This window comes from Oncorhynchus masou, chromosome 4 (genome assembly GCF_036934945.1).
Source record: "Oncorhynchus masou masou isolate Uvic2021 chromosome 4, UVic_Omas_1.1, whole genome shotgun sequence".
NCBI classification, from domain to species: Eukaryota; Metazoa; Chordata; class Actinopteri; order Salmoniformes; family Salmonidae; genus Oncorhynchus; species Oncorhynchus masou.
In genome coordinates, this window is record NC_088215.1 from 11,247,325 (window position 1) to 11,274,886 (window position 27,562).

Sequence of the window (27,562 nt, forward strand, 5' to 3'; positions counted from 1 at the left end):
TGTGGCCCATGTGGACACTCATCCTAGATCAATGTGGCCCATGTGGACACTCATCCCAGATCAATGTGGCCCATGTGGACACTCATCCCAGATCGACGGGGACCATGTGGACACTCATCCGAGATCGACGGGGACCATGTGGACACTCATCCTAGATCGACGGGGACCATGTGGACAATCATCCTAGATCGACGGGGACCATGTGGACACTCATCCTAGATCAATGGGGACCATGTGGACACTCATCCTAGATCAATGGGGACCATGTGGACACTCATCCTAGATCAATGGGGACCATGTGGACACTCATCCTAGATCAATGGGGACCATGTGGACACTCATCCTAGATCAATGGGGACCATGTGGACACTCATCCTAGATCAATGGGGACCATGTGGACACTCATCCTAGATCGACGGGGACCATGTGGACACTCATCCTAGATCGACGGGGACCATGTGGACACTCATCCTAGATCAATGGGGCCCATGTGGACACTCATCCTAGATCAACGGGGACCATGTGGACACTCATCCTAGATCAACGGGGACCATGTGGACACTCATCCTAGATCAACGGGGACCATGTGGACACTCATCCTCGATCAATGTGGCCCATGTGGACACTCATCCTAGATCAATGGGGACCATGTGGACACTCATCCTAGATCAATGGGGCCCATGTGGACACTCATCCTAGATCAATGGGGACCATGTGGACACTCATCCTAGATCAATGTGGCCCATGTGGACACTCATCCTAGATCAATGTGGCCCATGTGGACACTCATCCTAGATCAATGGGGACCATGTGGACACTCATCCGAGATCCATGGGGACCATGTGGACACTCATCCAAGATCAATGGGGACCATGTGGACACTCATCCGAGATCAATGGGGACCATGTGGACACCCAGCACCTTGGTCAAATGAGGAGGATTCTATTTAAAAAGACATGAACGAACAAGGGTGGAAATGAGTTAATGTTTAGAAGTTCAATTATCTTGTGTAACAAAGTGGTTGAGATCTGAATGTTGAAGGCTAGTTACGCTACACGGTCTCATAGGGGACTGCATTGGTGGTGGTTATGGTTAGGGTATGGGATAGCAGCCATGTCTGCGTGCCACATCCAACCTCTCTACTGCCATGTGAATATGGGCTCATACAGAGATACGTAACTCAGTGTTCTCTAGTAGTGATTGAGCACGAGCTACATCGTTCCACCCCACACGTGAAGTTTCAGGCTCGGCGGTAGATTGGCGGTTTCCTGTTTTGTCAGTGGAGACACAACGGAAGAGGCCTAGACGAGACAGCGAAAGAGACATCAATGAGAAATGTATCAACTCATACGCCACCTGAAGACTATAAAAGTCGACATGTTCAAAAAGAAGAAAAGAAAGAAGAGAAAAGCACTTCTGATTCATTTCAAATGACAGCGACACTGACCAAGGCCTTTGACAGGGAATTTGGGGGATAGTGTTAATCATGCCAGCTGACAGCAGTGTTGCACTAGTACTACGATATAGCGTATCAAACCACAAACCATCTTAAAAAGCATAGCCACCACATTCCAAACTCCCCTCAAGGGTTGGAGTCAATTCCGATTCAGTCAGTAAACTGAAATTCGAATTCTCCTCGTTGAAAAGCAATCCCCTTACCCAACATGCACCCTGTGCCCATCCACGCTCCTGGCCAGCCTACACGGCGTTCCCAAAGGAATGTTCCCCCTCTCTCTCTCCAGGAATCTCACCCACATCCCATTCGGATACAATCCGCCCAGTTTTCACCGGACTGATTTACATGCAGCCATAACCAAACATTGTTCTGCTTTCATTCTGACATTAATAATATCAGGCACATTCTGACCCAAATACAATATTCAAGGAGTGTACTTCATATTATGAATTTCATTCAAACATGTTTGTGGAATTATGAGACAATAGGTTGGTTGTTTGCGGAGAGATGTGCTTTCAGTTTGTTTTGGTTTCGATATACTAAATAATGCAATTTGGCAGAACCTTATTCAAAACGTATTAACTGTCAGAACCTTTACAATTTAAACCACAACCTCTTTAGTTGCCTTTCTGTTGTGTTTTTCTTCTTCTCCGTTCTTCGAGGCAAACCCAACCTTTGACGATACCAGAACTCCGGACACCACAGAGAAGGGAAACATGGGTGAGCGAGACCATGACAACGATTCATCTCATGAACAACGAGTAACTTGGCCTGATGTTGGGCCACGCGGTTTGAATTGTGTGGTCAATGATTGAGCTGGTCCATCCGGGACTGGTCTGGTCCTCGTTTCTTCACAAGACAACGGGTCATAAAGAATGAGAACTCCAACATCCAATCCAGTTTCAAGGTCTCTGGACTTCTGAGGAGATCACACCAGTTAAGCTGCTTCCTCATAATTGGTGCAACACACATTGTGACAGATCCTATTTGCATGGCTGAGATAAGAGACAGTCTTCTCTTCAACCCTTTAGCTGGATGCCTAGGATGTCATGCCTCTCCGTTTGGGCTCTGGGAGGAAGCTTCGGCATCCTCTGCTTCTCGGTCACACACCGTTACTGATCCACTTAACAACACGGTCTGCTCTTTTAAAGTCCCAGTTCCTAGGGGGTGACCTTGTTTCCCAGTAGCCTGGTCCCAGATCTGTGTGTTCCGTCTTGCCAACTCCATTTGTGTCAATTGTCACACCAGGACTTGGAGTTGGCAAGACGGAACAAACAGATCTTTGATCAGGCTAGGGTCTCAGCCCAGCACCAACCAAATTGTCACCCCCCCCCCCCATCTATCTCTCGCTCACTCCCTCTTCCCCCTCTTTTACAGGGGATGAAGCGATCGTAAAGTTTCATGCCTTCTGCTCTCTTGAGCGGATATGTGGATGGTAGGATTACACGGGGCAGTGTGGGAGAGGGCTGACGGAAGGGCACGGCAGGATGGCACCGGATCCTACTGTTGGACATAGAGCAATAGTGACTACTGCAATAAGAGCAACTCTTCCTCTGTACAGCTTACTGTACACAAGACGCATGCAAGAGGCATTCTAGAATACATAGAGTACAGTATTGTAAAGTCATTCTAGAATACATAGAGTACAGTCTTGTAAAGTCATTCTAGAATACATAGAGTACAGTCTTGTAAAGTCATTTACAAAAGTTCAATCAGGAAGGCTGGTCTGAATGCTGGTTTAACTTCAAGCAGCATAACACAATTCACTCTGTTTCCCATTATTCGGGCATAGTGGGAATGAATACAAATATATCATCATCAGCATAGCATTTGGTTCTGCTCTTTCTATTATTTATGCCAACTTACCAATGTTCTCTCAGTTCCTGTTTTTCAGCATCAGTTTGACAACCATCCACCTCCCCACCACCAGCTATAATAACCTCCAGGCCTGTCATTGCAACTCCTTTCTGGGTTCCCGCTGCACAGCAGAGGGCTACCTGTCATCGGCATGTGGCTCGGAGACGAGGCCATACCCCAAACTATTTAATAAACACTCCATCCTCGGCTGTTGTGTCAGTGAGACCTGTACTTGATTGAACTCGGGTATGAAGAAACATTCTGATTGTAAAGGTCGGAGATTATCTGGTCACTCGTCCTGTTTGGTTAAACCCGTGCTGGGTACTGTAAAAGTCCTCAAGCAGAAAAAAAAGAGTGGAGAGCAATGCTGGACGCCCTGTTTCCCAAGAGGACCAAGTCAAGTACTGGTGGTATGTACAGGATAAACATGGAATACGCCGTCCGACGTAAGGCTGACGTGCAGGTTCCGTCGACAACGCAACAATAACAACTAACACAACATAAGAATATATAATAAGTAAATGGCCCAGTATAATAGAATAAACATTTCAGCAGTAAGTATAATACAGGAAGGGTGAACTGTGTGGTTGAGTTTTTTTTCGGTTGGTCAACAACTTGGGGGTCAATGGAAGGCTGGAACAGTCCGTTGAGGTGAGGCTAGGTACAGTAGGGGGACATACGTAACTGCCCTGTAGTGTACATCCAAGAGGATATCCCACTCACTCAATCTCTCATCCGTCCTTTGAACCAAAGGGAACCAGCTGATTAAGGAGGTCAACGTGCCACTTTACTGCAATAACACCATAGCATGCGATACAGTGGGCTTGAAGAATAGAACGGTGGACAGCGCGCGCACACACACACACACACACACTCCCCCTGCCTCCTCACACACGCTTCAGATGGCGGTGGGTGACGAATGCTACTGGCTCACTTCATCTTTCACTACTGCCGTCGCTCGTCAAGCCCCCTGAGAATGTGACCTTTGGCCCTGCGCGGCCCAAAGCAGATGGTGTTAAAAGACAGCTTTCCACACAGGAACTTCTGGAACACAAAGATAATGACCTGCCCCCTTTACCCACCACAGAGACAGCGACAGAGAGAGAGAGAGAGAGAGAGAGAGACAGCGGCAGAGAGAGGCAGAGAGAGAGAGAGAGACAGCTGCAGGGAGAGAGAGACAGCGGCAGAGAGAGAGAGAGACAGCGGCAGAGAGAGAGAGAGAGAGAGACAGAGACAGAGAGAGAGAGAGACAGCGGCAGACAGAGAGACCGCGGCAGAGAGACAGAGACAGAGAGAGAGAGACAGCGGCAGAGAGAGAGACCGCGGCAGAGAGACAGAGACAGAGAGAGAGAGAGAGAGAGAGAGAGCAGGGAGAGACAGCGGCAGAGAGAGAGAGAGAGCGGCAGAGAGAGAGAGACAGCGGCAGAGAGACAGAGACAGAGAGAGAGAGACAGAGGCAGAGAGAGAGAGAGAGAGACAGAGGCAGAGAGAGAGAGAGAGGCAGAGAGAGAGAGGAGAGAGAGAGAGAGAGAGAGAGACAGAGGCAGAGAAATACAGCGACAGAGTGAGAGAGAGAGAGAGAGACAGAGGCAGAGAGAGAGAGAGAGAGAAAGACAAGAGAAAGACAGAGAGCAGAGAGAGAGAGGCAGAGAGAGAGAGAGAGACAGAGGCAGAGAGAGAGAGAGAGAGAGAGACAGAGGCAGAGAGAGAGAGAGACAGCGGCAGAGAGAGAGAGAGACAGAGAGAGACAGAGGCAGAGAGAGAGGAGAGAGACAGAGGCAGAGAGAGAGAGAGACAGAGGCAGAGAGAGAGAACATGAGGCAGGCTGTAAATACAGCGACAGAGTGAGGAATACGGAGAGAAGGAAACACAGGAGGGAGGAGAGAGGCCCACGCTACAAAGACAAGGTGAAAGACAGAGAGCGAGAGAGAGAGAGAGCAAGATGGAGTATATGAGAGAGGAGAGGAAGGCCCAGCATAAGTATGGCCATTATTGTGTTGCTGAGTGCCATGACGGACACTGTGTGCGAACCAGCTGCTTAAGTCATATACCTACCACAACAATATAAAACCCCCAGGCCTCTGGGAAAAAGGGAAGAGAGACTGAAAGGAAGTCATTCAGAGCAACATTATAGGGAACTGGGGGAACTGGTGTATGGCAGTCACACGACCATCAAGTATGAAGTGGGAAGTTGGGTGGTTGAAAAAAAAAATATTGGATCCTCACTGAAAACTGTTACTCTTTCTTATGAGAGGAAAATGTAATTATGTTCAGAGTGGAGGCCTCAGACAATACGGTGCCCTGAGAAGATATGGTGGGGAATATCGTTCCGAGATATTGGTTTCATTTCGTGCCTGCGTGTGCTGCAATTAGCTACACATAAAAATGTTTCCAATTAGTTCTATTAGCCAGTTACCCCCTTTATATATTTCCACACATTGTGTTATTGGAAGATATGCAATTATGAGCCAAGAACAAATACAAGAACAAAGAAGTCAAATAAATGTTCCTTTGCGCATTAATAGGGGGCTTCAATAGACTTAAGAGAAAAGGGTTTACAGATGTCTGGGCATTAATCAAGTTGTTTTGCTCACATCTCCTAAGTAGTGTGTTCTACAGGGCCAGAAACATTGATCTCATTTCCCTGTTAACGACCTGAACGTGCTCCACTACGTGAGAGGGATCACACAACAGGGTTCAGACAGGCTGGTACCCTTCAGGCAGCACAAACAGAGGAGGTCATCAAAGAGGACGTATGGGAATCAAAGGAAGAAGTCCTGTTACACCAGAGCTTGACCAAATACTCTCCGAATCCGATCTAGAGACAGAACTGAGAAATGAATGCCGGCTGCAACGCCTGGCTAATCCCGACCGATGTTAGTTTAAACGCCAGGCAACGGTGACACGTAAAACCCAGAAGCTATTCCTCTAACAATCATTCGGATTGATACTGTAAACGGAGTCAATAGATTGCAAGTAAGTGTCGCTGACGAACTCCACGCCAAGGAGGACCGTGCGTACTCCGTCACCCAGTACTGTCAATCATGACGGACGTCCTGCCATGTCGTCGTCGTCGTGACTCTGTGTAGCTGTCGTACGGCTGACGGGCTCATAGCCGGCTGTGCACATACTGCCACGTGCCCCTCGCCGGCACACCAACCATCACCTCTAACAGGAAGTGACACGTCTGCTGTTCCTCCCTGCTCACGTCCTCACTTCCCCCGTCTCGTCCTCCTTCCATCCTCCTCTCATATACACTCTACAGTTAACCTCCCAGTGTGGTCTGGTAGATAGAGGACTAGAGGAGTCTGTCATTGGATGAGAAAAGGAAAGGCTACGTTTCGGGAACACGATTCGTTATGGTGTTTATGGCATAACAGACCACAGATCCACCTCTTAAGAGCGTTCTACCTCCAGGATAGTCACCTGAACAGGGTCGGTCTCAGTAGGGAGAAAATACTAATAGAGTGAAATGGGACAGATATTTGCTTTCCCGAAGCATTTTGCTACAGAGTGTGACCCACGTTCAGTCCTGCCACCTGGCCTGTGAGCGGAATAGTAACTAAATCATGAAACAAAGGGACGCAGTAGCGAACAGCTACACTGTAATCACAATGCAACTACTCCATTGTGGGCTAATGTAGCTAATTAACGGTTGGTTTCTTGTGTTGATGGTTAATAACTGTAGCCCAGCAGCTGTAGACACGTTACAACTTAATATACTTTAATATAACGTCAGTGTCTCTTACTCTAAAGCGGTGAAATAATGAATGATGGACTAAACACCTGCAACAGGGTTGGTTATGTTTCCTCTTTACACCGCAGAAATATGTAGTCAATGTTTACGTATTCCTATTGGTTGTTTGAATTTACATATCAATGAGGTGTTATGACATTGGTCAGGGGGAGATCGTGAACGTAAATTCTTCCCGGTAGTGACACGCAAGTGGTAGGTCAAGTTCTGAAATACTATATTTTAAATGTTATATTTACAATGTGTACGAGTTCATTATGTACATATCCTGATGTGTATATACACCGAGTTTAGAACACATTAAGAGCACCAGCTCCTTCCATGACATAGACTGACCAGGTGAAAGCTATGACCCCTTATTGATGTCACTTGTTAAATCCACATCAAATCAGCGTAGACGAAGACAGGTTAAAGAAGGATTTGGATTCATGGATTGTGTGTGTGCACTGGTTTGTTTCAAGAACTGCAACGCTGCTGGGTTTCTCACACTCAACAGTTTCCCGTGTGTATCAAGAATGGTCCACCATCCAAAGGAAATCCAGCCAACTTGACAAGTGTGGGAAGCATTGGAGTCAACATGGGCCAGAATCCCTGTGGAACGCTTTCGACACTTTGTAGAGTCCATGCCTTGCTTGTATATATTGCTTGTAAGAGTGAGTTAGCTCGCTCGAGAAAGGCCCCTGCTAATTCACAGTTATTTCCATGCCAAGCGCGGAATCACGAATCTACAGCCATCAACATACTATTGTCCTGCACGTCTAATGTGCTTCCTTGTGTCCAAAGTCAGAATAAACACTAATCGACTGGACAGTCCTTTCTTTAAAAACACAAAATGCAAGAAAGCTAGAAGTACGGTCACATCTGTTACACTGGTCCTGAGACTGGTACACACACACACACACACACACACACACACACACACACACACACACACACACACACACACACACACACACACACACACACACACACACACACACACACACACACACACACACACACACACACACACACGCTGACTGCAGTTTAAGCTAACAGTATCCCTCCTTGGTCGTATAGGGATACAGTGTGGCGGACACTCCCGAGGCAAGGACATCTAGAACATCTGACTATGGTGTGACGACTGGAGCAGAAAGCTACACTTCTGCGTCTTGTTCTACTGTCTTCAACGGTCGCTGTCTATTGGTGGATTGTGTACAATTACAACCTGTCGAACGCTGGGTAAAATAGAGGTCGTGTGGCCAAGAACTGGAACTACTGCAACTAGAAGCCATATGGCTGATATATTCAACAGCAGAAACAGGGAACGGAACATGGTCAGTCACATAAGACGGGGCACAAACGTGGTTCTTTCTTGAGAGGCAGGTGAAGCGGAGGGGCTGGGGGTGGTGGGTTGTAAAGGAATGGGCCGCTCTTCCATTGAAGAAAGTCTCATGCAGAAAATGTGGCCTGACGCTTCGCCTTGAACTTGCAACAGCAACCCACCAGAGAGCAGATGCATGGGGTTGCCAAAATTAAATCATACTTACTAATCCACTGCAATTGATCAAAGTCAAGCCAGAACATTCGACACAGGGAGCAATTAGGACTAACATGATTGGTCAATAAATACTCCCCACCCGTTTAAGCAGATTGATTATTCAAGCTGAATGGGGCCGAGCACAAAGGAAAGAGGGGGTAGAGAGAGGGGGATGAGAAACAGATAGAGAGAGAGAGAGGGGTAACCTAAAAGAGAGGGAGCAGTAACCCCCCAAACTCTCCCAGAGAGTACAATGGAACAAGAGAAAGACAGATAGAAAAAAAAAAAGTCTGGTCTGAATATTATTATGACACCGTTCCAATCACTGACAAATACAGCTGTCACACACACACTACACGGTTCAGTTCCATAACCCCGTCCAGACAGGACACACACACAGACTGAACAACCCCGCCATCCCTCTCTTTCCTTTCTATCACTCCTCCAGCCTCTCTACAATAGGAAATCACACACACAAATCAGAGAAACAAGAAGCCGTAGCATGTTATGAATGAACAGAAAACCAGAGACACTCACCCTCGCCTCTCTCTCTTCCCTCTCAGCCACCCTGATCTCTGCTCCAGCTGGGCAGGCTCTGCTGTTGCTCCCAGGCCCCGCCCCCACAGCCTGGACACATGACCCACCACTCTACAGCCAAGCAGGCCAGCCAGGCGGCCAGCAGCAGGCATGCCACACCCCTCATTCAGGGAGAGTTGAATGGGGAGCATTGTGAATGTGCTGGACACAGGCACAGTGTGTGTGTGTGTGTGTGTGTGTGTGTGTGTGTGTGTGTGTGTGTGTGTGTGTGTGTGTGTGTGTGTGTGTGTGTGTGCTCGCGTGCAGGGGGAGGGGGGGGCAGTTGGAAATGGGAGGAAAGGAGTGTGTTATAAGAGTGCATATGTTTAAGGAATGGAGAGAAAAGGGTGTATGTGTTTGACAGGAAAAGGAAAAGTGAGTGTAAGAGGTGGAAACGGAAAGATTAAAGAACATGTGACAGTTTGCACAAGCTTAAAAAGGAGGAAAGAAAAGTGTAACAAATGTGTATTCAGTGAAAGAGAGTATGTGTGTTGATGTCCATCTGTCCCTTCCCTCCCAATGCTCAGCGCAGTGTCTCTCCCTGTGTGTGTGTGTGTGTGTGTGTGTGTGTATGCACACTGTGTGTGTACTGTGAGGAGGCCACTGGCTCTTTCTCCTCCTGTGTTAAAATGAGTCTCCATCCATCACATTAATGCCTGCCTCATACAGCCCCATGACTAAAGGAACATGTCCCAGATAACAAATGAATACCATCCCACAGTCATCAGACTCCACATGAAACATTCTATGGGAAACAGCTCTGTCGACTGTAATTCAAAACATTATGAACTGTATAAGAGTACAATGTGTCACTTCCTTTTGGTCTCATACGTTCACTTGTTGCTTGCAATAACTGCGGAGCTTGGTCTTCATCATGTCTCCATACAGAGAAATACGTTCGCGTGGTATTTTCCTTGGGTTTCCTAGCTGCAATCACTTGGCTACGTGGGCCTATCCATGCAACGTCTGTGGAATTGGGTCTATCATAAATCTGTATTCACACTTATGACAATCACAATCCTTTCAATGCCGAAACACTTCCTTCTTATCCGATTACTGGAATTAAGAGAGAAATGTGTTTTATTACAAGCGGGTGGAAAGATGGAAAGAGAAACATCTCAGTACTGCACTTACCTAAACAAGCTTTTCCCCCCACATTTGCAAGCTGATGAGAGGGCCCAAGAGACGTTTTCTCATATTCAGGACAAACGCTTCCTTCCTGTCATGGTTTCGGTGGTTTGTGTATGTATAGGACCAAAATGGTTTGTGCACCTGGCCCTATAGGCATCCGGTCTCAGTGAGAGATAGATATGAGCGAGCAGGTCGTCTTCTCCTGAACTAATACAGATCATCACCCGCAGGCTCGTCGGGTTGAGGTTCTATACCCCCCCCCCCATGTGGTTTCTGATTCAATGTAGGGCAGGTTATGCAGTATGCCCTGCATTGTCCATGATTTGTTCATCTGCAGCATAAAACACTCCAGCACAAATGTTGTTTGTTTGTTGCTCTCCCTCGTCTTGGGAGAACCCAGAGATCAACTGGGACTGAATCAATGACCGCCATACATTTAGCTGGTCCTGTGGAATAGCAGCTAGTTCGGAAGGATCACCCTTGTCACGATGAGCAAATTCTAAATTGAAACTCAAGCTTTGCTCATTGACTGAGTCTATTTCAGTGCTCCAAATGGTCGCAAAATGACTAAGTCGCCGGCCCATAGAAATAGAATTCCTAGAACAGGCGTCCTCCGATTACTACTGTACGCTCATGACCATAGCAACTGATCCGAGTCCAGCCCTTCAGACCTCAGAAGACTTTTTTGGCAAAGAGAAGTCTGTGGGTGAGAGATCACATTCAGACTTCCTTCCTTATCTTGATTGCCTGCCACGATAACTAGACGAGACCCTGGAGCCACGTCCTTGTTTTGCAGTTGCAAACAAACATTTGAATTATTGTGCCAGAACCTTATTAAATGACACAGTTCTTAGGCGGCTGTTGCTCTGTTGGCTGAACGTCTCGCCAGAGCTTTGTTTGTCATTCTGTTTGTTTTGTCATTTACCCCACTTCTGGAGGCCCTTTTGAGGCCAGCTTCGTATAATCACATCAAACTGTGTGGGCCGAACAGGCAACTGGAGACCCATGCAGGCACAACCCCAGAGGGGAGCTTTCTGATTGGACTAGAGGTCAGATCTGATTGGAGGAGGCCCACACAGTGATTAGAACACATGGAGCTGATTAACCAAGTCACCTCAATGACTCAGCAGAGAGAGTGACTCACACAGACATTCAGCCTCCCACCCAGAGAGATGGAAGAAGGGATAAAGAAGGGATGAAGAAGGACAGCGGAGGAGGAGGGAGAGAACATCTGGCCAAGCATATCTGGGAAGGAGAGAAACAAGCGACTTCCTGTTGAGCTGTAGCCGAGGCTGCTCTGCTCTCCTGTGGTGCAGATGGAGACAGCATGTGAGGATGCATACAACCAGATGAAAACATCTGAGGCCCTGGGAGCATCTCTCTAGTCCAAAGGGGCTTCCTCTCCTCGTCTCCTTCTCGTCATCCACACTCATCTGAGGGAACCGGATAAGTGATAGCAAATTCCCACCAGGATTAGATCAGTGCAGGTGAAGGAAAGCAGACGGAGAGAGGTAGCTCCTTTACACTATTGAGATGAACCCATAATCTCATGGCACCACATGGGAGACATGGTATAGACAGAAAAAGGCCCGTTTTAGAGTTAGGGACCGACTTCTGACTGTGTGACCAGACCAGGATAAACTCTGATCTTAGTCACATGGTCAGGAAAACCCCCTAGCCCTACTTGCTCTTCTCTCTCCACCCTGAAGACATGACGTTCGTGCAGTCCATTTCTAATCCTCCACATACACACACTGTACTACTCCCTCGGGGACTGTGCTGCACTCCAGCAACGCTACACGATCCCTCCAACTCTGCTCCTGACTCATCGCAGACCTCCGCTTGTATGTTGCTCTTCAAGGTTACAATAAACCTGGTTTGCTTTCATCTGCACTTTTCTGCACTCGAGGCACACGCACACACACACACACACACACACACACACACACACACTCTCTCTCTCTCTTTTGAAAGACCCATGCGCCTGTTGTTTGAACAGCGGCCGCAAAGTAGATTAACTGTCGGAATTTGTGGTCAGAGGTTTGTTTTAGCCAAGGTGTTTATCTAATGGATTGTTTCCTCTCAGTTTTACAGTGACAATTCCCAACTGTGTTACATAACAGAGCCAATTAACTCCCAGATATATACATACATACAGTTCAAGATTACATACACCTGAGCCAAATACATTTAAACTCAGTTTTTCACAATTCCTGACATTTAATCCTAGTAAATATTCCCTGTCTTAGGTCAGTTAGGATCACCACTTTATTTTAAGAAGGTGAAATGTCAGAATAATAGTAGAGAGAATTATTTATTTCAGCTTTTATTTCTTTCATCACATTCCAAGTAGGTCAGAAGTTTACATACACTCAATTAGTATTTGGTAGCATTGCCTTTAAATTGTTTAACTTGGGTCAAACGTTTCAGGAAGCCTTCCACAAGCTTCCCACAATAAGTTGGGTGAATTTTGGCCCATTCCCCCTGACAGAGCTGGTGTAACTGAGTCAGGTTTGTAGGCCTCCTTTGCTCGCACATGCTTTTTCAGTTCTGCCCACAAATTATCTATAGGATTGAGGTCAGGGCTTTGTGATGGCCACTCCAATACCTCGACTTTGTTGTCCTTAAGACATTTTGCAACAACTTTGAAAATATGCTTGGGGTCATTGTCCATTTGGAAGACCCATTTGTGACCAAGCTTTAACTTCCTGACTGAAGTCTTGAGATGTTGCTTCAATATATCCACATAATTTTCCTACCTCATGATGCCATCTATTTTGTGAAGTGAATCAGTCCCTCCTGCAGCAAAGCACCCCCACAACATGATGCTGCCACCCCCGTGCTTCACGGTTGGAATGGTGTTCTTCGGCTTGCAAGCCTCCCCCTTTTTCCTCCAAACATAACGATGGTCATTATGACCAAACAGTTCTGTTTTTGTTTCATCAGACCAGAGGACATTTCTCCAAAAATGTACGATATTTGTCCCCATGTGCAGTTGCAAACCGTAGTCTGGCTTTTTTAATGGTGGTTCTGGGGTAGTGGCTTCTTCCTTGCTGAGCGGCCTTTCAGGTTATGCCGGACTCGTTTTACTGTGGATGTAGATACTTTTGTACCTGACGGCTGGTATGACGGCTGCTTGGTCCCTTGGTGTTTATACTTGCATACTACTGTTTGTACAGATGAACGTGGTTCCTTCAGGCACTTGGAAATTGCTCCCAAGGATGAACCAGAATTGTGGAGGTCTACAATTATTTTCCTGAGGTCTTGGCTGATTTCTTTTGATTTTCCCATGATGTCAAGAGGCACTGAGTTTGAAGGTAGGCCTTGAAATACATCCACAGGTACACCTCCAATTGACTCAAATGATGTCAATTAGCCTATCAGAAGCTTCTAAAGACATAATTTTCTGGAATATTCCAAGCTGTTTAAAGGCACAGTCAACTTAGTGTATGTAAACTTCTGACCCACTGGAATTGTGATGCAGTGAATTATAAGTGAAATAATCTGTAAACAATTGTTGGAAAAATTAATTGTGTCATGCACAAAGTAGATGTCCTAACCGACTTGCCAACACTATAGTTTGTTAACAAGAAATTTGTGGAGTGGTTTAAAAACGAGTTTTAATGACTCCAACATAAGTGTATGTAAACTTCCGACTTCAACTGTCCATACAGTAGATAGAGCGTGCTAGAGAGCACTAGAGAGAGGGAGAGAGAGCTAGAGAGGGAGAGAGAGCTAGAGAGGGAGAGAGAGCTAGAAGGGAGAGAGAGCTAGAGGGGAGAGAGAGCTAGAGGGGAGAGAGAGCTAGAGGTGGAGAGCTAGAGGTGGAGAGCTAGAGGTGGAGCGCGAGAGCGAGCTGGAGAGAGAGAGAGCGCAAGAGCGAGCTAGAGGGAGAGAGAGCGCAAGAGTGAGCTAGAGAGCGAGAGAGAGCGCAAGAGCGAGCTAGAGCGAGAGAGAGCGCAAGAGTGAGCTAGAGAGCGAGAGAGAGCGCAAGAGCGAGCTAGAGAGAGCGAGCTAGAGCGAGAGAGAGAGAGCTAGAGCGAGAGAGAGCGAGCTAGAGCAAGAGAGTGCGAGCTAGGGTGTGAGAGCGCGCTAGAGCGAGAGAGAGCGCAAGAGCAAGCTAGAGCGAGAGAGAGCGAGCTAGGGTGTGAGAGCGCGCTAGAGCGAGAGAACGCGCTAGAGCAAGAGAGCGAGCTAGAGCGAGAGAGCGAGATAACGAGAGAGAACGAGAGAGCTAGAGAGAGCGAGAGCTAGAACGAGAGAGAGTCAGAGCTAGAGAGAGAGCTAGAGAGCTAGAGAGAGAGAGAGAGAGAGAGAGCTAGAGAGAGCCAGAGAGAGAGCCAGAGAGAGCCAGAGAGAGAGCCAGAGAGAGAGCAAGAGAGAGAGAGCTAGAGAGAGAGAGCTAGAAAGAGAGAGCTAGAGCGAGAGAGGCTAGCATGCACAAGGATTCCATCAAACCCACATTAGAAGCATGCAGACTCAGACATAACACATACTGTGTATATGCAAACTATTCAACTCCACTTTCGAATCAAGGAAATTCTTAGTGATACATAACTCAACTGTAGACATGGAGCCTTAATGCAACATACAAGAGTAGCACGAAACAGCACAGATGATAAAACAAAACTTCAGGGAGAGAAATCAATGCAGACCCTATGCGGCCTTACCTCATCTAAACTGAGGTTTTAGGGGGAGAAGAGGAACTTATTAAAAAGCATCTTGGGATGTCCCTGATTGCCTTTCCATTTCCTCAGCGTCTAAAGTAGAGTTAAACATCATGTAGCCCTGATTGGCCTTAATAGAAACCAGTTGTATCAGTCACACCAGTTGTCTCAACAGCCCTCCCCCTTCCTTCAAGTTTGCATCTCAAATGACACCCTATTCCCGACATAGTGCACTACTTTTGACCAGAACCCTATGGACCCTGGTCAAAAGTAGTGCACTATATAAGGAATATGGTGCCATATGTGAAGCAACCCATCAGCCATACTCACAGAGGACCTCCATCTCAGGGTTAATGTGCATCTCTGCACCACATGCAGCCATGTCTTCCAATCACAGTCCCAGTCGAAGCACCACAGAACAAACTATTCCGACGTGGAAGTAAAAAAAATCCAAAATAAAATTCCCAACTGCTTCCCAAACCTAAACTCTTCACTGTGACAGCTGGGAGAGCCTGGGAGCGACTGGGATCTAATGTACAGTTTCTGTAACGCTCCCTCTTCCCGATGTTCCCAACTCGGCGTTCCTTACCCGGAGCCTCAAGAAGACTGAACAATAAACAGAGCTCCACCGATCGGATTGCGCTTCCGGGGGAATCCCTGCCCCTAATTCCAGCTGGAATTCTAGGGGGAGCCGGATGACTCAGCTTGGAATGGAGGAGAAGAAAGAGAGGAAGAGGGGACCCTGATTACATACTTTCTCTCTGTGCGGGTCATTCCAGAAAACTTCCCAGAGTTATGATGATAATGATCCTTAATAGAAACTTTGCCATGTGCTGAACTGGGAGAGACAGAGAGCTTATCAGTGTTACAGTAAATGAACACCAAAAGATCTAGTCGTAACGTAAGTAGTCAACGGTTTTTCCCCAATTATAGCTTTACTGTAAGTTGGATGATTTAAATGGTGTATCCTGTTCCTAAAAGATATGTCAGTACAGAGTCCAGAAAGGAAGAATAGGACTAACCGTAGACGTGTGTACTACTGTACTCAAAACAGACTCTACTTTGTCTGCAATTCAATGACTTTACTTAGCTAACCAACACCGCATACTGTCCGAGGCAGTACCGTTGCCCTTTCCCCTACATCTTCAGCTACTCTTGTTTGTTCCGTCTTCTGAATAATGAAGAATAAAAAATATATTTAATTCATAATTATGTATTTTCTCATGATATTTGAATAGCAATATACAAATATTGTGTATTTTATATTAACAAACCTTTTTATTCCTTCATGTCTCATCACTGAGTACAAAGCTCCAACGCTTCGCACATCGTGAAGGTGAAAGTTCACGCAGAGTTCCTCGGAGCCGAGCTACTTTAGCTAAATTGACAAAGCTAGCTACTTCCACCGGATAATGACTCCCAATGTAGCGGTGTTAGCTGTGTTTAGGCAATAGAGGACTAGCCGTTCACCATGGAGGTGAGAAGCCAGTCAGGCAAGAAAGCAGTGTGTGTGTGTGCGCGCGTGTACGTGCTAACCCAGTGTTATTTGATCTAGGGCTGTTCAGAGGGGATTAGGGTTTAAGTCTAGTCATATTACCCCTGTCAAACACACCTCCAGGCACTGTGCCGTGCGTCAATGGGTGCGATGATGACTCCATTATGAAGAGTGGTCTCATTCACCTCAATGTAAAGTGAGCATCAGCTAGGAAGCAGTTGCCGCAGCTATAATCAGCATGGGGCCCCAGCCTGTGCAACTGGACACCATTTTGTGTCAAAGGCCCTACAGTACTTGCATTATGTCCTGAGGAAATTGATTGAATGACAGATCAAAATCACGTAAACCTGGGAGGGGCCTATACGACCAAATCGATGAGGTCAGCCAGTGAGACATTTAATTAACATGGAATCATGTCTTTATCAAAAAATATATGATTGAAGATGAATTAACAATTTATCATAAAAAGTAACCATCTTCCCCTGTTGAACATCTAAGGGTCAATAACTCCCTGCAGTAGTGTGTCTCTAACCCCCCCCCCCCAATTGACTGGTAGCTGATAGAAATAGAATCACAGAACATTGACGCCGTTCTAGTAATTCTATTTCTATGGAGACTGATGACTATTATTTAGGTACCTCCTTAGGAGAGGCCCAGCAGGGATAGGGGGTGTACTGACCCCACACATACCCTGCCCTGCCTCCCATCTGTCCACTGCCCGGCCTAGCAGATGGCACAACAGTGGTACGTATGGCCATCTGTCCAGTGCCCCCTCACAATTCGTGTGCACTCACTGAATCTTTGGCCACACAGCAACAACTGTTGGTTGCGAGGCACTGCACTCGACAAAGACCTGTACATGACGTCAATATCTGGGAACCTTGTATTGTTATGGTGAAAGAGAGAGTTTAATTACAGCAAAACACCATTATCATTCCAAACATGGCCCTTATCAGCCAGGGATGAGGAAAACCGCATTAGCAGAGGGTGTTGAGAGCTGAGGCACTGACAAAGTGGAACTTCTCTTTGTTAACCAGCTGTACAGTTGGCAGAACTGAGAAATAGTGAGCTCATCCTGGTCAGCCCGTAGCAGCTGGGTGCAGTCTATAAGCAGGACCAGACAGGACCAGACAGGACCAGACAGACACCTCTTCAAGATAAACCAGAATAAACCAGATAAAAGACTGTGGTAGAGTCAGGGGAGGGTCCAGGCACGGGTAGTGATGATAGTCGTTGGCTGGTGGTCAGGAAAAGGTCCTGGCCCTACCTATTTTGTACGGTCGTGACTAGTGTCAGGCCAGCTTGACCAGCATTCAGAGAACTCACTAAGGAAGAAAAGGGTGGGGACTGGGAGATAGTGGCTCAGGGAGACTGGAAATAGGAGGAAGGGGGAACTGGAGTTGCTTTAGTGGAGTGTGTGCGTGTGTGTGTGCTGCATGGGAACCTTGTTTAACCCCTGACTTCCACCAGGCGGAGCAGAGTAAACAGAAGCTTCCGGAAACCTTATCTGGGGGACCCTGTCCGGTTTCCACTTCACTCAGCTCAGCTCTCCCTCAGTGGAAGCGCTCAATACACACAGACAGACACAGGCTTTCCACTGACCCAGTCAGAGTCCACAGCCTCCAAAAACACTTTAAATCACATCAGGGATAAATCCCACATAACACAACCAGACACATTCATTCAGTTTTAGTGAGATACAGAACAATGTGTGAGTGAGAGAAGAGAAAGGGGGGAGAGAAATGAAAGAAACACAGAGTGGATAAGAGAACAAGTGATGTATTTCGAGATGCACCTTTAAGTACTGTCTATATGCCCTCAGCAACGTCCTGTATAAGATGCAGTCAGTACCTGCAAGCCAGGTCCCATGGCCATCTCCCCTAAGCCAAACCCTACACTCCACATGTGATACTGCACCTCCTGCTGGCCACTCTGAGCTCTGCACCCACAGATATGATTATGAGCAAACACCGCTTGCCCTCAGGGGAGCTGAAAGTGAGTGGCCGACACTGCAGTCGAATGACCTCACTCTGTAGTTTTCCTAGCCCGCTAACGCTAACCCTGAGAGGTTTGGAACCTGTAAACAGTTTAAGATGATATGCTCTAGCAGACGGCCTCCTCTACTCAATTCAAGGGCTTCATTGGCATAGGAAACGCATGTTGTCGTTGCCAAAGCAAGTGAAGTAGATAATAAACCAAAAGTGAAATAAACAAAAAATGAACAGTAAACATTGCACTCACAAAAGTTCCAAAAGAATAAAGACATTTCTACTCTCTCTTTCTACTCGCTCTCATAATGACACAGCAGGTCACGCTGAGTGCAATTAAACTGGGAGACGCCTGACCACTGTCTGAGGTGGTGTGTGTGTGCGCACATGCATGTGTGTGTGAGCAACATTTATTTTAAAACGGAAGCAAACAAGGGGCCTACCTGAATTTGTCCAAATAGAAACTCTAGTTTTGCTCTGTTCGCTTCCGTTTGGTTCTTAAACGGTAAACGGTTTCTGTACTGAATGCACCACAGTGCCCTGCTGTCAAGAGATGCTTTAATCACAACGACCTTACCTGAGATACTGATCGGAGTGCTTCTATACTGTAGATGACTGTAGATGACCATTATACTGTAGATGACTGTTATATTATACTGTAACAATACAGACAGGAATTCCCATTAAGATTCAATTCGACCACTCTGTCCTGGGGGGTGGTTGGTAGCAAGGTCAAAGGGCGGCAGGTAGCCTAGTGGTTAGAGCGTGGGTTAGTAACTGAAAGGTTGCTAGATAGAATTCCCGAGCCGACAAAAGTTTAAAAAAATCTGTCGTTCTGCCCCTGAACAAGACAGTTAACCCACTGTTCCCAGGTCGTCATTGTAAACAAGAATTTGTTCTTAACTGACTTGCCGAGTTAAATAAATGTTATAGGGAAAAAAATTAAAAGGGCAGTCAACCGAGGCAAATCATAAACCTGTCAATCTATAGTGAAGTTCAATGTAGACGTGTGAATGGGAGCAACACTGATTCTGCCTCCGGGTGGCGCACTGGTTCAGGGCACTGTACTGCAGCGCCAGCTGTGCCACCAGAGACTCTGGGTTCGCGACCGGGAGGTCCGTGGGGCGACGCACAATTGGCCTAGCGTCGTCCGTGTTAGGGAGGGGTTGGCCGGTAGGGATTTCTTTGTCTCATCGCGCACCAGCGACTCCTGTGGCGGGCCGGGTGCAGTGCACGCTAACCAAGGTCGCCAGGTGCACGAAATTGGGGAGAAAAAGGGGGTAAAAAAACACTGATTCAATTAAAGAGTCTTCCAATTTCTTCTCTGTTGATATTTAAAGCCACCTACAGAGATTAGAGACTGACTTTTTTTTGTGCATGAATTATACCCCTTTTTCTCCCCAATTTCATGGTATCCAATTGTTAGTAGCTACTATCTTGTCTCATCGCTACAACTCCCGTACAGGCTCGGGAGAGGTGAGAGTCATGCGTCCTCTGATACACAACCCAACCAAGCCACACTGCTTCTTAACACAGCTCGCATCCAACCCGGAAGCCAACCGCACCAATGTGTCGGAGGAAACACAGTGCACCTGGCGACCTGGACAGCGTGCACTGCGCCCGGTCCGCCACAGGAGTCACTGGTGCGCGATGAGACAAGGATATCCCTACCGGCCAAACGCTCCCTAACCCAGACGACGCTAGGCCAATTGTGCGTCGCCCCACGGACCTCCCGGTTATGGCCTGTTACGACAGAGCCTGGGCGCGAACCCAGAGTCTCTGGTGGCACAGCAGGTGCTGCAGTACAGCGCCCTTAACCACTGCGCCACCCGGGAGGCAGAGACTGACATTTTGATCCTAAAAATGAACTAAAAATGTATCCAGCCGTGTGATCTCACCACAATAGAGTACAACTGTCTGGAAGGGCCACTGACTGTGATCCCATGACCCAGGCTGAGAGAGGAAGAGAGGCGCGGTCAGGACGAGGGGAAACAATCGCCCTGACGGACAGCACACGGAAGGAAGGAAGCCCGGGAAACCAGAGTGTCTCTGATGTCATTACCCATTTGAAAAACTGAATGGACAGGAAAACGGCTTATCACTCACAAAAACACCGCTGAGAGTAACTTGGAAAACTTCACACGAGGCACGGAGTCAACAATCTGTACGCCAATGTAAAGAGTTTCACATCCACCAGTATCTAGGTAATATCTTGTCATGAAAGAGAATCAATATCACTTTTGTGAAACCATCACATCACTCATAGTCACCTATTGAAATGAATTAGGGCCTACTTGTGTGTTATGTTGGAGCCAATTTCTCCTACTTGACACAAAATCTGATGGAAACAACCCACTAGCAGTCCACTACAATGCTGTGTTGTTCACATTTCTGCTCCACTGACGCCATCTCCCCACATTGACAGACGGAGCAGGGGTCAGAGTCAGTCAGTCAGGGTGGGCCCCGGCCTCAGGCCCTCCAGGCAGGTCACCCTTCATTGAGAGCCCTAATAAGGCCCTCTCCCTCTGGGCAAATAACGAGCCCAGACCTCCGTGGCCTGAGTAGGAACCAGACGACAAGACTCCCAGCTCCAGAGCAGGAAAGAAACACTCACTTGCTCTCTCTATCGTCCCATCAAATCTGAGCTCTTAATATTGGAATATAGCCGACGAACACGTACCGAATGATAGAGTATGTTCATTTATACCAATACTGTTCCAATCCACGAACACCTAATGCTAAAATGGTCTGTGTCCACAGGGGGAAAAGCCTACAGAATTATAGCTAATTAAAGGCCAAGTAAGCCATGAAATACTTGGCAATGTCACTAATAGCGACACTGGAACATACTGGCTTATTAAATACTGAAAGCCGTGAGTCAGTTGATAACTGCGGAGTTGGAGTTTGAGGAAGCGAACGAGCAAAAAGTAGAATGCTTTTCTGCATGTGGCTGTGTCCAAAATGGGAATTACCCTATTCCCTCTGGCAATAGCGTTGACTAGAGCCACAGCTCCAATATATAGGGAATAGGTTACCATATGGGATAGAGGATGTCTGCCTTTGTCCAACTGATAAACAAAAACCAGCGCGTCTTGCAGCTGCAGTTTCCCTGCAGCTGGCCCCATGCTGTGGGCTCCCTCAGTCTCAGGTCTGAAACGTTGTCAAAACGTTATTTATACATTCTCTAAAACGCTCTCTAAACATGGCGTGAATGCTGTCTAAGGACTGTAAACGCTGACACATTAGGTCATATTTGGCTCCGGGTTTTATCCCTCCGTTTACAGGAATCTCACTTGGCTCGTGTCGGACGCCCCTTCTGGGGGCCTGAGACACGCTCAATCTGCAGAGGGAGGAAAGAAGAGGAGTGTCTGTGTGTGTGTTGTCAGAAAGAGAGAGGAGGAAAGAAGAGGAGTGTCTGTGTGTGTGTTGTCAGAAAGAGAGAGGAGGAAAGAAGAGGAGTGTCTGTGTGTGTGTTGTGAGAAAGAGAGAGGAGGAAAGAAGAGGAGTGTCTGTGTGTGTGTTGTGAAAGAGAGAGGAGGAAAGAAGAGGAGTGTCTGTGCAGAAAGAGAGAGGAGGAAAGAAGAGGAGTGTGTGTGTGTTGTCAGAAAGAGAGAGGAGGAAAGAAGAGGAGTGTCTGTGCGTGTGTGTTGTCAGAAAGAGAGAGGAGGAAAGAAGAGGAGTGTCTGTGTGTGTGTTGTCAGAAAGAGAGAGGAGGAAAGAAGAGGAGTGTCTGTGTGTGTGTTGTCAGAAAGAGAGAGGAGGAAAGGAAAGAAAGAGGAGGAGGAAAGAAGAGGAGTGTCTGTGCGTGTGTTGTCAGAAAGAGAGAGGAGGAAAGAAGAGGAGTGTCTGTGCGTGTGTTGTCAGAAAGAGAGAGGAGGAAAGAAGAGGAGTGTCTGTGTGTGTGTGTTGTCAGAAAGAGAGAGGAGGAAAGAAGAGGAGTGTCTGTGCGTGTGTTGTCAGAAAGAGAGAGGAGGAAAGAAGAGGAGTGTCTGTGTGTGTGTTGTCAGAAAGAGAGAGGGGAGGAAAGAAGAAGAGAGAGGAGGAAAGAAGAGGAGTGTCTGTGTGTGTGTTGTCAGAAAGAGAGAGGAGGTCTGTGTGTGTGTTGTCAGAAAGAAAGAAGAGGAGTGTCTGTGTGTGTGTTGTCAGAAAGAGAGAGGAGGAAAGAAGAGGAGTGTCTGTGCGTGTGTTGTCAGAGAAAGAGGAAAGAGGAGGAAAGAAGAGGAGTGTTTGTGTGTGTGTGTTGTCAGAAAGAGAGAGGAGGAAAGAAGAGGAGTGTCTGTGTGTGTGTTGTCAGAAAGAGAGAGGAGGAAAGAAGAGGAGTGTCTGTGTGTGTGTTGTCAGAAAGAGGAGGAAAGAGTGTCTGTGTGTGTGTTGTGAAAGAGAAGGAGAAAGAAGAGGAGTGTCTGTGTGTGTGTTGTCAGAAAGAGGAGAGAAGAGGAGTGTCTGTGTGTGTGTTGTCAGAAAGAAAGAAGAGGAGTGTCTGTGTGTGTGTTGTCAGAAAGAGAGAGGAGGAAAGAAGAAGTGTCTGTGTGTGTGTTGTGAGAAAGAGGAGGAGTGTCTGTGTGTGTGTTGTCAGAAAGAGAGAGGAGGAAAGAAGAGGAGTGTCTGTGTGTGTGTTGTCAGAAAGAGAGAGGAGGAAAGAAGAGGAGTGTCTGTGTGTGTGTTGTGAGAAAGAGAGAGAAGAGGAGTGTCTGTGTGTGTGTTGTCAAAAGAAGAGGAGGAAAGAAGAGGAGTGTCTGTGTGTGTGTTGTCAGAAAGAGAGAGGAGGAAAGAAGAAAGGAGTGTCTGTGTTTGTGTGTTGTGAAAGAAAGGAAAGAGAGAGGAGAAAGAAGAGAAGAGGAGTGTCTGTGTGTGTGTTGTCAGAAAGAGAGAGGAGGAAAGAAGAGGAGTGTCTGTGTGTGTGTTGTCAGAAAGAGAGAGGAGGAAAGAAGAGGAGTGTCTGTGCGTGTGTTGTCAGAAAGAGAGAGGAGGAAAGAAGAGGAGTGTCTGTGTGTGTGTTGTCAGAAAGAGAGAGGAGGAAAGAAGAAAGAAGAGGAGTGTCTGTGTGTGTGTTGTCAGAAAGAGAGAGGAGGAAAGAAGAGGAGTGTCTGTGTGTGTGTTGTCAGAAAGAGAGAGGAGGAAAGAAGAGGAGTGTGTGTGTGTGTTGTCAGAAAGAGAGAGGAAAGGAAGTGTCTGTGTGTGTGTTGTCAGAAGAGGAGTGTCTGTGTGTGTGTTGTCAGAAAGAGAGAGGAGGAAAGAAGAGGAGTGTCTGTGTGTGTGTTGTCAGAAAGAGAGAGGAGGAAAGAAGAGGAGTGTCTGTGTGTGTGTTGTCAGAAAGAGAGAGGAGGAAAGAAGAGGAGTGTCTGTGTGTGTGTTGTGAGAAAGAGAGAGGAGGAAAGAAGAGGAGTGTCTGTGTGTGTGTTTGTCAGAAAGAAAGAGGAAAGAAGAGGAGTGTCTGTGTTTGTGTGTTGTGAGAAAGAGAGAGGAGGAAAGAAGAGGAGTGTCTGTGTGTGTGTTGTGAGAAAGAGAGAGGAGGAAAGAAGAGGAGTGTCTGTGTGTGTGTTGTGAAAGAAAGGAGGAAAGAAGAGGAGTGTCTGTGTGGAGAAAGAGAGAGGAGGAAAGAAGAGGAGTGTCTGTGTGTGTGTTGTCAGAAAGAGAGAGGAGGAAAGAAGAGGAGTGTCTGTGTGTGTGTTGTCAGAAAGAGAGAGGAGGAAAGAAGAGGAGTGTCTGTGTGTGTGTTGTGAAAGAAGAGGAAAGAAGAGGAGTGTCTGTGTTTGTGTGTTGTGAGAAAGAGAGAGGAAAGAAGAGGAGTGTCTGTGTGTGTGTTGTCAGAAAGAGAGAGGAGGAAAGAAGAGGAGTGTCTGTGTTTGTGTGTTGTGAGAAAGAGAGAGGAGGAAAGAAGAGGAGTGTCTGTGTGTGTGTTGTGAGAAAGAGAGAGGAGGAAAGAAGAGGAGTGTCTGTGTGTGTGTTGTCAGAAAGAGAGAGGAGGAAAGAAGAGGAGTGTCTGTGTGTGTGTTGTCAGAAAGAGAGAGGAAAGAAGAAAGAAGAGGAAAGAAGAGGAGTGTCTGTGTTTGTGTGTTGTGAGAAAGAGAGGAGGAGGAAAAGAAGAGGAGGAAAGAAGAGGAGTGTCTGTGTGTGTGTTGTCAGAAAGAGAGAGGAGGAAAGAAGAGGAGTGTCTGTGTGTGTGTTGTCAGAAAGAGGAGTGTCTGTGTGTGTGTGTTGTCAGAAAGAGAGAGGAGGAAAGAAGAGGAGTGTCTGTGTGTGTGTTGTCAGAAAGAGAGGAGGAAAGAAGAGGAGTGTCTGTGTGTGTGTTGTCAGAAAGAGAGAGGAGAAAAGAAGAGGAGTGTCTGTGCGTGTGTTGTCAGAAAGAGAGAGGAGGAAAGAAGAGGAGTGTCTGTGTGTGTGTTGTCAGAAAGAGAGAGGAGGAAAGAAGAGGAGTGTCTGTGTGTGTGTTGTCAGAAAGAGAGAGGAGGAAAGAGAGGGATAGACAAAAAAAGTGAAAAGCAAAGGTGAGCGAGTGGAACCCAAATGTGTCAAATGCTGCCGACTGCTAAAACACGCTAGTTTGCTTTAGGACAGGGATGAAGAGAACCATTTATACATTCGTCTTTTGCATATGTAGGAGAATAAAACAAAATATTGTTGTTATCTCACAGTCTACCAAGAGTGCATGAGTTGAAGGACAAATTGGTTGAATATTTTTTTGTACAGTCAGCGATAGGGGACTGAGTTGAGAGGGAATTGAAGAACAACGCAGCTGAGCATTCATTGATAGGGGACTGAGACGCTGGGCTCCAGACAGAGCAGAGGGAGGGACAGGAGAGACAGGCCGTAGTGACAGACAGGCCCAGGCTGGGCTTTAATCAAACCAACCTCTCCTCTTGCAGGCCCACTCCGGGGACCCAGAGCGCTCCACTGTGTGTGACTGCATCTTCCAGTCCCTCTGTGATACCTACACTACCGTGTATTGCGGAGGTATCTTGCATATTGCCAATAGTCTTAACAACTGTCTGTATCAGACTGGAGGCACCCAGCCTCAGCGTTGGAGGCCACTCTTAGAAACAGGCCCCAGATCAGTGGAGTGAGCCTATTACTGCCTCCACGCCTCATTGGGCCTCTCTGCTTTAACACACAAAAGCTTCTGATCAGCAGCCTGTGTAATCCTGTGTAATGCCAGAGGGAACTCTAGCCCAGATCAAACACACACACACACACACACACACACACACACACACACACACACACACACACACACACACACACACACACACACACACACACACACACACACACACACACACACACACACACACACACACACACACACACACACACACACGCGATCCTATGATCGGTGGTTAGCAGCACACACAGCAGGCCCAAAGCCTCAAAACACTGCTTTACTCTCCCTTGTTTATACATGTATATGCTGGTCATCTCCATAGCAACTTCACAGTGACACAATTGAAAGACAATGGAAAGTTGGGGCCTTCCTACAAACCCAAGCATCTCTATGGCTGTTTGTGTTCTCCCCTACTTGAAGCCCCTCACTCCCCTCACTCTACATCCAGGATCACATGGGGAACCTAAGGAGTTAGAGGGTTCAGGAGAAGAAACCTAGGGTCAGAGGTTACTTACTGTCAGGGTTGGGGGACTTGGTGCGGTTGGGCGAGGAGCAGCGGATGGTGGTGACGATGGTGTTGTGGTGGGGGTTGGGGTGGTGCGGGTGGTGGACTGGTGCATGATGACCATGGTTCTCGTGGTTGTTCTTTCCATTCCCCGTTGTCTCGGGTGCTTTGGTGACGCTGATCCCTGGTGTGGTCCTAGTGGCCGGGCCGTCCCCCAGATTGGGGGGCTCGAACCTCCGGGCATGGCTGGGGGGCTCGGGAGTCCGGGCCCCTCCGCGAATCACCACATCCTGGGGTGTTTTAGCGAAGGTCACCTCCCGTTTGTGGCCCACCTCTGGGGCCTTGGAGTGGCCTAGGACTTCGGGTCGTTTTGCACCGAATCGGAGGGAACCAGGGCTGGTTGGATCCACCTGCTTGGAGGAAATGTCGATGGAGAGCTCCGTGCGTCCCCGCGATATGGGTTCAGGAGGCTTGGAGCTTCCCCCTCCTATGATGGTCTTGGAGATGGAGCCGTTGTTGTTATTGCTGGCGCCCAGTTCACGGTAGTAGACGCTGGTGGGGGACATGACGGGGCGGTGGTTGGGATTGCTGGGCACCCGGCGGGAGCCTGGCGAGGAATTGGCCGAGGTGTCCACATCTTCCACCTCAAACGACCTCTTTAGAGCTGCATGGAGGGTGAGATGAGACAGACACACTCAGTCAATGAGTCATTCATTCTTGACCATTTCTGACATTGCTGATAATCAGAGTGCACTTAGGGCCGGTTTCCTAAACAAACATTGCGGCTAGTCCTGGACCAAACATATACGTACGCAAATATATGAACAGTGTATTCTAATTCCAGAGGAGCAACATGAACTGTTTTGATGTCCCTGGCATCATAGCTGCTCGAGGTTAGTGGGTAGAGAGAAGCTGGAAAAGCAATCTCGGCGACGTCACAAGGGAAAATGGCAGCAACAAGCAATTAAGCCAAGCTCAACTCATTTCAATAACTCTTTATTAGTGGTGCCAATCTGTCACTACATACGCTGCATATGGCACTGCATATGTTTATATGGTGCCAGTTGTATGACACAGTGTGGTACTTACTGTATGTTATAAAATGTGATCCAATTTATACACCCACTTGCACAGCCTCATATTCTTTAATATTGTATGAGATATGGATGAGTTATGGAGGAGTAGTAGTGGTAGTAACTGATGCATAGCCTATATACAATGCATTAATATCAAATTAACAAAAAGGAGCCACGCTTCTCCCAGGTTACTGGTGGCTTTGTGAGAAAATCCAAAAACTAAGTTTCAACAAAAACATAAGGCTAGTCTGGCCTTGTAGGCATTGCCTCTTGGAAGTCAACTTGAATCCCATGAGGAACATGCTAAGCTAGTCACTGTGTTTACGAGCTGGTTATGACATCACAGTCACACACATCCATGTCCTCTCTGTACCACTCAACACAACTCCGAGCTAATGATCCGTTCTGTTATGGCCTAAAGAGTGTGTGTGTGTGT

The 27,562-nt window shown here is 47.2% G+C and overlaps 1 protein-coding gene across 4 annotated transcripts in view; it reads right to left on the reverse strand.

Annotated features, from left to right (window-relative positions):
- The window catches only part of LOC135523844 (septin-9-like), a 62,245-nt gene that overhangs the window by 19,678 nt on the left and 15,005 nt on the right, over positions 1 to 27,562 (reverse strand). For 2 of the 4 annotated variants that reach the window (XM_064950819.1, XM_064950809.1), the window contains exon 2: positions 26,061 to 26,714. In XM_064950819.1, coding sequence (XP_064806891.1) covers positions 26,061 to 26,714 — 654 coding nt within the window. Of the gene's footprint in view, positions 1 to 9,123; positions 9,189 to 15,290; positions 15,554 to 26,060; positions 26,715 to 27,562 lie in introns of those variants that run through there. The other 2 variants (XM_064950828.1, XM_064950844.1) reach the window with 2 other exon arrangements.